Raw genomic sequence first — 14,765 nt, 5'->3', positions numbered from 1 at the left:
CTTCAGACAGATGAAATGATTCAAAATGAAACACTTTGCCTTCCCAGCGCTAGGGCTGCTGAATCAATTGCACCTTCCGCCAACAGCATGAATCAAAATAGTAACACAAGGCTGTATCGTTGTGTTTTTTACAGAAATGTTTGGTGATCGACTAGGAATTCCTTGGAGATTGACCAGTCACGGTTGGTGACCACTACTGTAGGGGGTAGAGATTTGAGTTGTAACAGCTTGAACCTTTTGAGTAACGCCCCCACTAAGTCATACCTCAAATATAATTTCCCAGTGTGCCTTACCTTTTCTAGTGACTTGTAGAGTTACCACCCATGACTGTAATTGTTAGCGAAAGAAACATGATTGTAATCTCATTCATTTTCAGTCCTGTGGCCTTCACCAAGTGAGTTCCTAGATGGATGGTATCACTATAATTTATTTATGACAATAATTATATATATCATAAAGACTTATTCTGAGGCATAGCAAAATTGCAGTAACTTTTACAAAATTCCAGGTAAAAAAAAATCCTGGTTGAAGGATTTCCTGGAATCTTCAAACTGTGATTTCTGGAAAACCTGGGAAATTTACTACTAACATCTCATTTAGTTTTGAGTCAGTTCCACATATTTTAAGTAAAAATTACTTTTCATTGACTTTGAGTTCAATTTATTAGAACTATTTTAGTTAATAATGCCTTGGGGTTTACTATGCAATCAGCTCTCACGTCAGAATTAGTATTTAAGGTTAAGTTTAGGCATTAACTAAAAATAGAATACAGTTTCAATGTAAATAGTACGGTGTAAATAGTCCGGTGTCAACGTAAATAGTCTGGGTGGCTTTTGATTAATTGTTCACCAGTCTTATGGCTTGGGGGTAGAAGCTGTTAAGGAGCCTTTTGGACCTAGACTTGGCGCTCCGATACTGCTTGCCGTGAGGTAGCAGAGAGAACAGTCTATGACTTGGGTGACTGGAGTTTGACAATTTTGGGGGATTCCTCTGATACCGCCTAGTATAGGCCCCAGCTTGGCCCCAGTGACGTACTGGGCTGTACGCACTACCATCTGTAGCGCCTTACGGTTGGATGCCAAGCAGTTGCCATACCAGGCGGTGATGCAACCAGTCAGGATGCCCTCAATGGTGCAGCTGTAGAACTTTTTGAGGATCTGGGGACCCATGACAAATCTTTTCAGTCTCCTGAGGGGGAAAAGGTGTTGGGGTGCCCTCTTCATAACTGTCTTGGTGTGTTTGGACCATGATAGTTTGTTGGTTATGTGGACACCGAGGAACTTGAAACTCTCGACCAGCTCCACTACAGCCACGTCCATGTTAATGGAGGCCTGTTCGGCCCTCCTTGTCCTGTAGTCTACGATCAGCTCCTTTGTCTTGCTCACATTGAGGGAGAGGGTGTTGTCCTGGTACAACACCGCCAGGTGTTTGACCTCCTCCCTATAGGCTGTCTTATCGTTGTTGGTGATCATGACTACCACCATTGTGTTTTCAGCAAACTTAATGATGGTGTTGGAGTCGTGCTCGGCCACGCAGTCGTGGGTGAACAGGGAGTACAGGAGGGGACTAAGCACGCACCCCTGAGGGGTCCCAGTGGCAGATGTGTGGCAGATGTGTTGTTGCCTACCCTTACCACCTGGGGAAGGAAGTCCAGGATCCAGTTRCAGAGGGAGGTGTTTAGTCCCAGGGTCATTAGCTTAGTGATGAGTTTGTGGGCAATATGGTGTTGAACGCTAAACTTTAATCAATGAATAACATTCTTACATAGGTGTTCCTTTTGTCCAGGTGGGAAAGGGCAGTTTGGAGTGCGATTGAGATTGCGTCATCTGTGGATCTGTTGGGGCGGTATGCGAATTGGAGTTGGTTGAGTGTTTCTGGGATGATGGTGTCGATATGAGCAATGACCAGCCTTTCAAAGCACTTCATAGCTACCGACGCAAGTGCTACGGGGCGGTGGTCATTTAGGCAGGTTACCTTCACTTTCTTGGGCACAGGGACTATGGTGGTCTGCTTGAAACATGTAGGTATTACTGACTCAGTCAGGGAGAGGTTGAAAATGTCAGTGAAGACACTTGCTAGTTGGTCAGGGTGTATAAGGTGAATGTCTGGCAACCCAAAGGTTGCATGTTCAATTCTCATCATGAGAACGTAGCATTTGCAACTACTTAGCATGTTAGCTAACCCTTCCCTTAAACTTAACCCTATAACCTAACCCCTAGCCCAGCTAACGTTAGCCACAACAAATTGGAATTCGTAAAAAATGTAGGACTATTGCAAATTCGTAACATATTGTACAAATTGCAATTCCTAACATATCATACGAATTGTAATTCGTAACATATCATACAAAATGGATGATGGACATCCACAAATTAATACATACCATTGGAAACGTAACATATCATACTAAATGGAAGAAGACATATTAGTTTACCCCTGAGTCCAGGTTGTTTCAACAAGTTTACAGGACATTATCCCTTGGCCAGGCAACAGCCACAATTTACCTGCGACACTGCACGCATTATAGTCATTAATCACATAACATATCCAAACGAAGGCGAACAGCACACATGAAACTGCTAGTGAAAGTAACACATGTCTCATTAACACTCACACTGACACACACAGAGGCTATAAATACACTGGATATTTCATGGTGAGTAGTAGGAGAAGCAGACGGTTGAAATAAGGAGAGAAACGGGACCGGTGCCCATCCTACCGCCTCGTTTGCATCTCCAGACAGTCCAGACATAATAGCGCAGCGATATAACAAGAAGTTAACAAATAAACCGAAGGAGATGGCAAGGTGCTAAACCGCAAGACTGGTCTAACCCGCTTGTAATAACAGTTTTTCCTCAGATACCATTGTTTTAGTTATTCATTGTTAGGAATGACACACACACCCACACACACACACACACACACACACAATTAATCATTGCATTTACAGAGTCACACAACCAACAATTGGGATTTGAGAAGCTATAGGCGAGGATTAGATTAGTACTTACATTAGTTGTGTTGGAAACTGCGACGGCAGACAAATATCCGACGATAATAACAGTAAAATCAACACGGCGTGTGGTCTGTAGGTGTCCATTGCCAGGCGCCAACTCCCCGTCCAAACACACGCACGCACATTCATACACTACGCCCCTCTCCAGCTGCGTGTTTGAGTGTGTAGAATGGTCCACGCCAAGCCAGTAGTGCGTGTCACACACTCGGAGATAACCCAGCCCCGCCACCGACAATCTGATCAACTGGCATCAGCGCTCTAACAGGTACCGGATTGGTACCTCTCTCTCTCTGTCTGTCTGAGGTGATGGTAGTCACAGATACATAGCCTATCAGGGATGTTCTATTGGGTTGACATCTCTCTCTCGCGCGCGCGCACGCACACACACACACCATATTTTACTCAGTTTGATGTTAAATCATTTCTCGGGGAGTCCTTACCAATCATCATCAATCCCCCAGACAGACAGAGAGACATAGCGACAGCGTGAGTGACAGGTAGCAGACTTGTCAGAAGACAGCGGTGACTGATAAGTTATTGATCGCACCGTTGAACAGACTGTTATGAGATAGCGATTTACAGTATCAAATTCTTCACAACGTGATCCATCTAAAGGGTTTTACAAGATTCCCTACCTTTACAAGTGCTATGAGTGACATAATGCCTACAGGGCCAATGATGTTGTGCCAACAGCTAGGCCAACATAGCCTTTGGTTCTTATGCCAACAAGACAAGCATTATGTACAGCAGGGGTTACAGTAAATATGCAATCACACAATCACCTACTCTATATGTTTTCCTATGGGTTGTCTAAAATATTGGTGGTAGATTTAAAAATAAAATGGTCTGAGAAAACAATGTAACCAATCTACTGTATCTATTTCAGGTGACACCCAGACTGTGTTATTGGTTCTAGTTCCAATTATTAGGCTCTCAGAGTCCATGTCTGATTGGACAACAGAGGAGCCAGTCAGATAGTCCGACCCAGAGGCAGGGCAGGGTAACACATCTGGGATGCTTGGGGATTTGGTTATCAATCGTTGCTTAGCAACCACACACACCATCTCTCTCATCCTCTCACCCTCTCTCTCTCTCATCTCCCATTCTCTCGCTCTCTCACACGCGCATGCACGCACGCACACATGCACACACACACACACAAACACACACACGCACTCTCTCTTATACATAAATTGTCTGTCTCCATCCACAGAGGTGTAAGCGAGGCAGCAGATGTAACATTGAGATGTATTCTACAGTGAGATCTGTTAGACATGGAGAGGAGAGACATAGAGAGGAGAGACATAGAGAGGAGAGACATAGAGAGGAGAGAGGAGAGACATAGAGAGGAGAGACATAGAGAGGAGAGACATAGAGAGGAGAGACATAGAGAGGAGAGACATAGAGAGGAGAAACATAGAGAGGAGAGAGGAGAGACATAGAGAGGAGAAACATAGAGAGGAGAGACATTAAGAGGAGAAACATAGAGAGGAGAGAGGAGAGACATAGAGAGAGAGAGGAGCGATATAGAGAGGAGAGAGAGACAGAGGAAATAAGCAGAGAGAAAGGAAGGACATAATAGTGCTGAAAGACATGAGGATGGAGGCCTTGACAGACAATAGACCGAGATGGAGCAGCCAGTCTCTAGACTGGGGATGCAGAGGTGCTAGACTAATGCCTGCTATACACACTCTCTCAGCACAGCACATAAGTCTTTGTTCTGTGTGTTTACGTGCGTGCAAGCTGTGTGCGTCTGTGCACGTCTGCATGTACAACTTCTACTTTTCAGTCCTGTAGTCCAGTGTTTCCCTACCCTGGTCCTCCAGTACCGCCAACAGTCCACATTTCTACTGTAACCCTGGACAAGCACACCTGATTCAACCTGTCAACTAATCATCAAGCCCTCAATGAGTTGAATAAGGTGTGTTTGTCAAGGGCTACAATGAAACTGTGTACTGTTGGGGGTACTGGAGGACCAAGGTTGGGAAACACAACTGTAGTCCACTAGGAGCCATTACTGAGAGGATGTTGCCACCTGCTGGACATGAAGCGAATATACAGGAATATTTGTAGTGCTGAAAGTTTGATTGAAAACAATTGACTGTTGTGGATGTACATATAAGAGAGCAGAAGGAAAAATAATAGTTGCAGATTACATAACACACTCAAATATGAAACCAAAAGTCCTTTAAGGTTGTGGAATAAATCTCTTTTTATATTTATTCTTTAGACTTTAGGTAAACAGCCGGTTTTTACAGCACATTTTGCATAATAATATCTCAACACATCCTGTGTACAACCACAAAACCAGAACGCTAGAATCTCAATTTTTACACTGAATGGAAAACAAGACCATTTTACAAGCATAATCTTTATACAGTCGGAATACAATTTCCGATAAATCTATACATATTCTCTCTTTTTAAACATAATCTGGAAGCAAAAATATTGACAGACCATCAACAAAACATGCAACATCCAGGTTGGCTCGGTGACGTCTGTGACATGGTTGTACAGTCAGACACCCATGGGTTGACAATAGAGTCTGATCACATAAGTACCTCACACACACCACTAGAGACAGACAGACAGACAGACAGACAGACAGACAGACAGACAGACAGACAGACAGACAGACAGACAGACAGACAGACAGACAGACAGACAGGTTTGAGTTTTTTGTCGTTTTTGTTTTACACTCACATGCTCGAACATCAGACAATATGATTCATCAATCTCTGTAGAAAATAAAAACACTTTGTATTTACACAGATCAGATGAGTCTGCCACATTCACACCCAACAGATACACGTTTGATTGGTTTCACGGTTACTAGCGACGGACTTATGAACAATGTATATTAACTATCTAGCTAAAGGAAATGTAAGGAGACCATTAAGGGTTGTTGGACAGTCCTGGAGTTGGGCATTGAAAACAACCTCTCATTATTTTTCCCCAGACTCATCATCATTGATTTATACATACATGTTGGTGGTTGTATCAAACATACAGATTGATGTCTCCTTAGATGTGTACATTGTGAAGCAATATGTACCCTAAATTGTCTGTGAATGTAGATGTTTTTTGAGTTTTTCTATTGCCTTGGAAATCAAAAAGAGTGGTGTCTGAACGTCTTCATACAGCACAGATAACATGACTCAACATCATCCCAACATGGAGACACTAACTGGAACAGATACTTCAACTTGCATGTCATGACACGTTACACAGGACAAGGAAATCAGTCAACGATGTAATACTAAAGTGCACAAGCTTCATGTATATGATAACAGCTGTTAAGTAGTAAAAAAATCTCTCTCTATTTTTTTATCCTTTTCTTCAATAATATATAAACCAAAATAAATTAAAATTCTATTCATAAGATACATATTTTCAGACACAATGTTCACTGATATTACATGTTAAGAAAATGCATTCAAACACAAGGTCTATGTTGCATAGAATGACTTCAACACAACCAATGGGTTTGCTTACAAAACAAGGTTGGCACGACAATATCATTTTCTGTAAAACTAACCCTCTTTAAAATCACGTTTTTTTTGTCTTATGAACATTTGTGACATCTTGACTCAGTGTCTGAATTTCGAGCCTCTGATATGGACTTCATTTATTAGGAAATTGCATCTGTCCTCCCTAGTTGCTCAGTGATATGCCTTCAGACACTGACAGTAGGGTTGAGAGTACTAGCTCTGTAGGGTCACTTGATGATGTTGTTCACTATGATCCACTATATAGATCACTGACAATAATAATATACTAACAACAGTAGCGCCATATGGTTCTGAGCCTATAGATCTGGACTCTATATCAGTGTGTATCAGTGTGTCCTGCCCGTGTTATGACTGGGACATAGGTAATGACTTAGAGCTTTGATCAGAGGCAGTGACAAAGGCTGGTTCACTGTGTTGTCACAATACATCCACTGACACTGACTGCACAGTGTACAATTTACAGTGTACTGTTTACAGAGTACAATTTACAGTGTACTGTTTACAGTGTACTGTTTACAGCAAGATGTTGGGTGTTCTGTTAAACAAACTTTATTTTTTACAGAACCAGACTGTGATGTCACACACGCAGAGGACAGGTGTGTCTAACTGGTGCTTTAACATAGAATAGGTGAGCAGCCCAGCAGCACAAACACGGGAGCAGAGCACTTCACCAGAGAGAGGCTACACATCCCTCTGTCCGATTGCAGGTTGGTCAAGGTGGCGGGCAATCTCGGTTTTGCTCTCAAACCAAAACAATTGTTTAAGCCTCCAGTCACATGTGCGTAAGACATCACAAAACCATAACCAGCCTGATGGGTCCAGTAAAATCATGTGATCTTCCTCAGTGAGTAACTTTCAGGACATAATAAGGGGAGGGGACGGAAGATTCCTACACACTGCTGTCCGTATATGGGATGGACTCTCTCACAACACAATATATCAGACTGCCATGAGTTTGAAGGGAAGGGACCTGACATTCTCTTCTATCTGTTCTCTTCTCCCCCCCTGTAAGAGGAGGGATATCCATGTGCTAGTTCTCCTCTCTGTCTCAGTTGTGCTATGAGTTCTACATTCACCAGTTGAACTGCATTTTCCTATTTTCCCACTGTATAACACCCAGAATAACTGCATAACACCAGAGCTAAAGGGATTGGATTGTCTGTGCTCCTTCCATACCCTTGTCTGTACAGAATGTAGTCTTTAGAATAAACTGTACAGGAGACACCTCATATCATCTGTAATTATGTATCTATGGTCATAAATAAGATTTCTCTGTACACTGTGTCTCTGATATGATTCATATTCTGACATATATCTATCTAAATCTGAATGTACATTTACATCTATCCAGGTAAGGTCAAGTGGGAGTTTTATGGCTGTTGGCAACAAACTGTAATGGTACATTACTGCCACCTACTGGACTTGAGAGTTCAGGTATGGTCAGGTTTCGTTAATTACTTATCAACCATATAATTGCACTGTACTTTTTGTACACAACATAAATAGAATTTTACAACAAACATTCCATACTTTTTCAAGCAGCCAAGGACAAAAACACACAAACAAATACATCAATTTGAGCCCCACTCACTGACTGACTGACATTTTCACAGATCAATCACAATAATGATAATGATCTGATAAGCCATAAACAACAGTATCAGATCCAGACAGAACAGAAATGATTAGTTCCATCATGGTAACTATCTTTGTGATATTGCTGCCCAGTCCTGTTTGACGTCAGGTTTTGCATCCGACATGTCGAGCAGAGAGCTGAGAGGTGGTGAGATGTGTGTGTCCTCTTACAGCGGAGGACTTCTTCATTCCTCGGTGCGTGTGTGTGTGTGTGTGTGTGTGTGTGTGTGTGCTGGCAGTCTATCCAATCAGGGTACAGTCTCTGACAGTCTTTGGTCCAATTAAGAATCAGGGTACAGTCCATGTATGGCAGTGGGAGAGGGAATAGGAGGATCAGTTCTTTCTGGGCATGTCCGTACCCGCAACCCCTCTTCCTTCCCTCTTATCTCTTCTTCTCCTCACCCTCTCTTTTCTTTTCATACAGAATAACACAAAGGGGATGAAGGGCACTGTGTAACTCAACTCCTCCTCCTCCTCGTCTTGACAAAGAACAGCCATTGACCAAGAGTATTCATTGATCTTCACTGACCTCTGGTTGACCCCTCGGTGTCCTCTCAAGTTGATCTCTCATGACTGGTTGTGTGTGGAGCTGACCAGCAGCTTGTGCCAGCTGACCACCCTCTTCCTCATGTCCACCTTGTCCAGCCAGATGTAGGCCTCTCCTATCAGGGTCTTCTTCATAAACTTACCCCCGTTAGACACCAGGAACAACTAGGGACAGGGGGAACACACACGCATACTTGTAGTGTCCTGTGTGTTTGTTTTGTGTTTGTCTGTGTGCGTTCATGCGAGTGTGTGAAAAGTACTGGTATTACAGAACAGTCATAGGGGCTGTTGGAACAATAAAAAGTCTGAATAAAGCAGGACACCAGAGTAAAATAAACACAAGGTCTTAGAGTGTGTGTGTTACCTGCAGGGAGTGTCCGGTGGGGTTGAGGCTGAACTTAAAGGTCTCGTTGAAGGAGGGTTCTCTGTCGTGACGACACACTCTGGTCTTCTTCTTGATAATCCTCTTCTGAGTCGCCACGTTCACCACATACAGCTTCACATAGAGATCTACAGACAGACACACAGTCAGACAGTCAGTGAGGCGGACAGTCAGTGAGGCAGGCAGGCAGGCAGGCAGGCAGACAGACAGACAGACAGACAGACAGACAGACAGGAAGACATACAGAACCCAGACAGACAGGGAACAGACAGACAGGAACAGACAGACAAGACAGACAGGACAGACCAAGACAGGACAGACAGACAGCAGACAGGACAACATAGTCAGACGGGCAGTGAGGCAGACACACACAACAGAGTTAACTGGTAGGTGGTCTGGGGGCTCTTGAATTTATGTAAGTGACTTGTATTCTTACACTGTGGACTTCGCAAGGATCAGCTGGTTCTTCCCTCCTTGTTTCACTCCTTTCTTCAGAGCCATCCATTGTCTTCCCCCATCATCTGGGTCTTACCCCCACCCCCTGGGAGAGGAGGGACAGAAGGGGTAGGAGGGAACAAAGGGGGGGGAGCAGCAAGTGACAGAGTGAGAGAGAGACAGAGGCAACGTTACAGCGAGATACACACACCCTTCCTCTCTGCAGATGTAAATTATTCAACACCAATGCATTATTGACATACTGCCTGCACCAAAATGGAACCAGGGGAGAACTCTCCTCTCTCCAGTTTCACTAAACTCAGTTCTGAACCCAAAACCATTCTCCGCCACGTCACTGTGGCTGTAACTCGGTTAGAGGTCAGGTTGGGAAACGCTCATTTCCAGTAAAGGTCGAGAGGTCAGTTGCCAATGATAATGAACCTTTGAACTGGCTGCCCAGTTGTGCACTAAGATGGCCTCTAGTCTATTGTTATGGAGTGAAACTGGAGAAACTGAGAGAAAGAGAGAGGCCACCATGACACGTGAGCTATCTGAATCCTAGATATAGTTATGACACAGAGAGCAAGATAGTTACTTCCTATGTATGGGACCAGGCATTTAGAGGTAGGCTTAAAGCAGCCTGTTGGTGTTATTTCCTGTTCTGTCCAGCAGATGGCAGACATGTAAAGACAAAGTTTATTGGGAGAAACTGGCACACGCACACACACACAGAGACACACACACACACACACAGAGACACGCACACGCACACACACACACAGTCTTACCCTCGCTGTCTGATAGCGAGAGTGGCAGTCCTCTAAACTTGTCAGGACCGTTGGGGATGATCTTCCCTCTGTTGGAAATGAACACACATTAGATCCACAGATACAAAACATGTATGTGATACATCATCCACCACCACAAGTCTGTGGACTTTTCTTGGGGATTTAACACAAGTCTTCAGGTCTTAGGTAAGGTCACCCATCATTCTAGCACCCCCCACACACAGGCTGTTTACTCACATGCATGGGACCTGGAAGATGGCGCTGTCCACCCCTGTGCCAGCCCCCTCGTCTCCATCCAGACCCCCATACCCCTCCATCAGACTGGGGGCTGAGGACACCACCGGCCCAGACACATCCCCCAACCTGTGGCCTGGTCCTACAGAGGGTCGGGGAAAGAGAGAGAGAGGGAGAGAGAGGAGGGGCAGTGAATAACTGCATGTGTGTGAGTGTAGGAGGGAGAGAAAGTGAGATTCATTTCACTTCCTTGATAATGTGTGTCCATAATATTCTATAAACTATAATATAAAAATGGTTATTACTATTCTCATATATGGATGTGAATGTTGTAGCTACATCGGTGGGACAGTGTTTATTTATTTGATTATGTGGATCTCCATTAGCTGTTACTAACAGCTTTTCCTTCTGGTGTCCATAACAACAAAAAAGTGTTCAATGAACATACCCTGCCTAAGCTTACAGATAATAATACATTTACTGACAAACAGACTAAAACAAACATGGGTGACATTTCCCTTAAATAACAATCCATCATGATGTAGCTATAATGCATTGTAAGACCTGTCATAAGCATGTATGGCCCCTTTATAATGTCTTCTCACCCCTTATAAAGGGTCATACATCCTTTTAACAAGATATAAAGCATTATAACTGAAAGATTTATGTAAAGTGCTACTGATACATATAAACCATGGAATAAACATGATGTAATAGCAAAGTACGTACGGTAACATAAATATAATAATAATTTATAAACATGCTAAAATAATAGTTATGGTAATTACTTGAATAGATGGGCATATTTATTATGATTTGTAAATGTATTTTTTTACCCCAATTTCATGATATCCAATTGGTAGTTACAGTCTTGTCCCATCGCTGCAACTCCCATATGGCCTCAGGAGAGGCGAAGGTCTAGAGCCATGCGTCCTCTGAAACATGACCCTGCCAAGCCACACTGCTTCTTCACACACTGCTCGCTTAACCCGGAAGCCAGCCGCACCATACAACTGGCGACACGAGTCAGTGTGCATGCGCCCGGACGGCCACACCCTCCCCTAACCCGGATGACGCTGGGCCAATTGTACGCCGTCTCATGGGTCTCCTGGTCGCGGCCGGCTGCGACACAGCCTGGGATCGAACCCGGGTCTGTAGTGACCCTCTAGCACTGTGATGCAGTGCCTAAGACCGCTGTGCCACTTGGGAGGCAGCATTAATTATGAATTTAAATAAAGACCAAAGCAACTATTGAGACGTTTTTGACTATTAACACATATTTATCAAAACTCTAAATGGTTTACATGATCATTAAGTTGTATTACGTTTCTTATTGATGCCATGCTTGTCTAGAGGAGAGAAAGGCCTGTAGTTTGATTAGTGAGGTTATATTATATGATTCTTGTTTATAATTTCTATACTCCCGTCCTGTTGTCTCACCTTCCCCAGACACTGCTGTTCCCCTGAAGGTCAGACTCCTTTCTGTACTCTCATTGGCCGGTGAGTGTAGAGTCAGTTTCCTGTTGCCCTTTGTCCCCCATGCTGCTGTGTCTGTACTTCCTGGTGTGTCTGGTCAGTGCCAGGTGGCGTTTACAAACTCATCACGTCGGGGGTGGGAAGGGAGGAAGGGCTACTGGTAGACTATACATCTCAGGGTGTTTGTATCATTACATTGGACACACTTAGGGGTCAGGGGTCACACACATATGCACACACACTCACACTTGCTCACACACACCTACGGGGGCTTGACCTTTTCCAATGAAAGGGCAGTTAGGGGAGTGAACCAGACACCCGAACCAACACCAGGAGAGGGGGGGGGACTGCATGTCACAACCTGGGGGTCAAGCTCTATCATGGTTTCTAGACCTGGAGGATGGATAGGGGGTCAAACTGGGAGACAGTAGAAACCATGTTGGAGAGAAAAATGTATATCCTCACTCTATTTAGACTGGGAAGTAGACAAGTGCTTTGGTGAACTGTGGCTGTTTCGTCTCTGTCCTGTGTGTTACTGTTCATACTCTAGGCTATTGTGAGTGTCTGATGTGTGTATGATGGAAATCTGCTCACTCTGAGCCCAGACGGTGCTGTGCCCTACTTTCCCCAACCCTGCAGACGTCACAGTAACGTCAGCGAAACGGAGGACCATACACATTCTGAGTGTTTAGTGTGAGAACAGCAGTTTATACATTCATTTTGAATATAGATGTTAGAGTGAGATGTTTTCTCCACAGGCCAGGGTCTACTATAAGATCTGTCATGTTTTAGTGATGGACTCTGACTAGATCAGTGGGTGTTACACCACTAGAGCAAACAAGAAAACCCAACAGAATAGAACTGACTGCTTAGAGGAACCATCTACTTGCTTAGAAGAACCAATCAGAAGGCCAGAACAGAAGGGAGAGGAAAATAAGAGAAAATAAGGAGTGATAGAACAAGAGGAGAGATAAATGGAGAGATGATGAGCTAGCATGCGTGGCAGAGCCGAGAGGAAGTGTGTCACAGGAAGGGTCGGGGATTACTTGGTTGGAGGCGGGACTGTTGCACGGCGGCCTCGGCGGCAGCTATAGCTATCCCAGCATCCTCCAGGTGGGCTTGCGTGACGCTGCTCTTGCTCTGGCTGCGGGATGGACCGTGGGAACGAAGCTGGCCATCTGAAGACGACTTAGAGCTGCCTGGACTACTGTGGGATTTCTCTAGAGTCACCATCTGCATGTCTGGGAGAGGTAGGAGGAGGGAGGAGGAGGGAGGAGAGGGAGGAGGTAGTGATAGAGGAGAGAAAGCGGAGGGAGGAGGTAGTGATAGAGGAGAGAAAGGGGAGGGAGGAGGTAGTATAGAGAGAGGGAGAGGAGATAGAGGAGAGAAAGGGGAGGGAGGAGGTAGTGATAGAGAGAGGGAGAGGAGATAGAGGAGAGAAAGGGGAGGGAGGAGGTAGTGATAGAGAGAGGGAGAGGAGATAGAGGAGAGAAAGGGGATGTCTGTAAAAGCCACTAAAAGAGCCATGTAGTAGTTACACATTTGTACTGTGGCAAAAACATAAAAATAGAATAACCTTGACTTTCTTGAACTAAAACCCAGCCCTTTCTTTACTACCACTGACTTTGCTGATAGCTACTTTATTGAGAATAAATTGTATTACTCTGACTGTGATATGGGGTTGTCTCACCTACAGTAGCTATCRTAAGATGAATGCACTAACTTTAAGTCGCTCTGGGTAAGAGCATCTGCTACATGACAAAAAACAAGGATGACACCACAACATGGAGGGCACTGAGCCAGATAAGTGACTGGCACTAAAAGTATAATTATGACAGCCATTAGCAAAACTGTCACCATGACTACATGTTCTCTCACTATGACAACAGAGTGGCAATCAGCAAAACGGAAAAGAAAAAAAACTGTAAAGCAACTGGGTGGCTAAACCAAACAATGGCAAGCGTTAGTTCAAAGCAACAAGGCAGCTGGAAGAGGCTCCTACCTTTTGCTGGGTCAGGGAAGATCCCGTGACTCCTGCTCTTTATCACAGAGTTCTTAGGAGACTCATGGCACTCCCCCATCTGCAATACAATTCAATTAAATGTCCTTTATGCATTATAATATAGCATCTTACATCATTAAGTTACAATCAATGATGGCACGGATAGATAGTAGACAATGAATACAGTACAGTACCTGTCCCTGCCCCTGTCCCTGTCCTTGGCCCATCCCTGGCCCCATGCCCTGTCCTGGTTCTTGCCCCGCTACGGACCCCTGTCCTGGCCCTGCTCCTGGCCCCCCAGGCCCCTGGGCGGTGTGGTGGGTTCTGCTGTGCTCGATGCTCTCACTCTGCTCCTTCAGAGGCAGCCAGCGAGGAGTGTTGTCCAGCTGGGACGTGTTAGACAGGTCTATCAACACCTGGAGAGAGAGAGATAAAGAGAGAGAGAGAGAGAGAGACCAGAGAGAGAGAACAGAGACAGAGAAAGAGAGTTAGATGACAGAGACAAGAGAAAGAGAAAGAGGCCAGAGAAAGAGAAAGAGCGACAGAGACAAGAGAACAGAGACAGAGAAAGAGAGAGACGAGAAGAGAGAGACAGAGACAGAGACAGAGAAAGAGAGAGACAGAGAAAGAGAAAGAGAAGAAGACAGAGAAAGAGAGAGACAGAGAAGAGAGACAGAGAAGAGACAGAGAACAGAGAAAGAGAGGCAGAGGGCAGAGCAGAGAACAGGCAGAGAAGGAG

At 44.5% G+C, this 14,765-nt stretch overlaps 1 protein-coding gene across 1 annotated transcript in view; it reads right to left on the bottom strand.

The window, feature by feature from the left end:
* Nucleotides 1-5,216: 5,216 nt before the first annotated feature.
* The window catches only part of LOC111961002 (protein piccolo-like), a 98,032-nt gene continuing 88,483 nt past the window's right edge, over nucleotides 5,217-14,765 (bottom strand). Inside the window, 7 exon segments of the mRNA XM_070439774.1 lie at nucleotides 5,217-8,874; nucleotides 9,074-9,219; nucleotides 10,225-10,382; nucleotides 10,552-10,690; nucleotides 13,071-13,265; nucleotides 14,027-14,105; nucleotides 14,221-14,442. Coding sequence (XP_070295875.1) covers nucleotides 8,731-8,874; nucleotides 9,074-9,219; nucleotides 10,225-10,382; nucleotides 10,552-10,690; nucleotides 13,071-13,265; nucleotides 14,027-14,105; nucleotides 14,221-14,442 — 1,083 coding nt within the window. The 3' untranslated portion in view covers nucleotides 5,217-8,730.

This window comes from Salvelinus sp. IW2-2015, linkage group LG4q.1:29 (assembly GCF_002910315.2).
Source record: "Salvelinus sp. IW2-2015 linkage group LG4q.1:29, ASM291031v2, whole genome shotgun sequence".
Classification (NCBI taxonomy): Eukaryota; Metazoa; Chordata; class Actinopteri; order Salmoniformes; family Salmonidae; genus Salvelinus; species Salvelinus sp. IW2-2015.
This window is presented reverse-complemented; position numbering and strand designations above follow the sequence as displayed.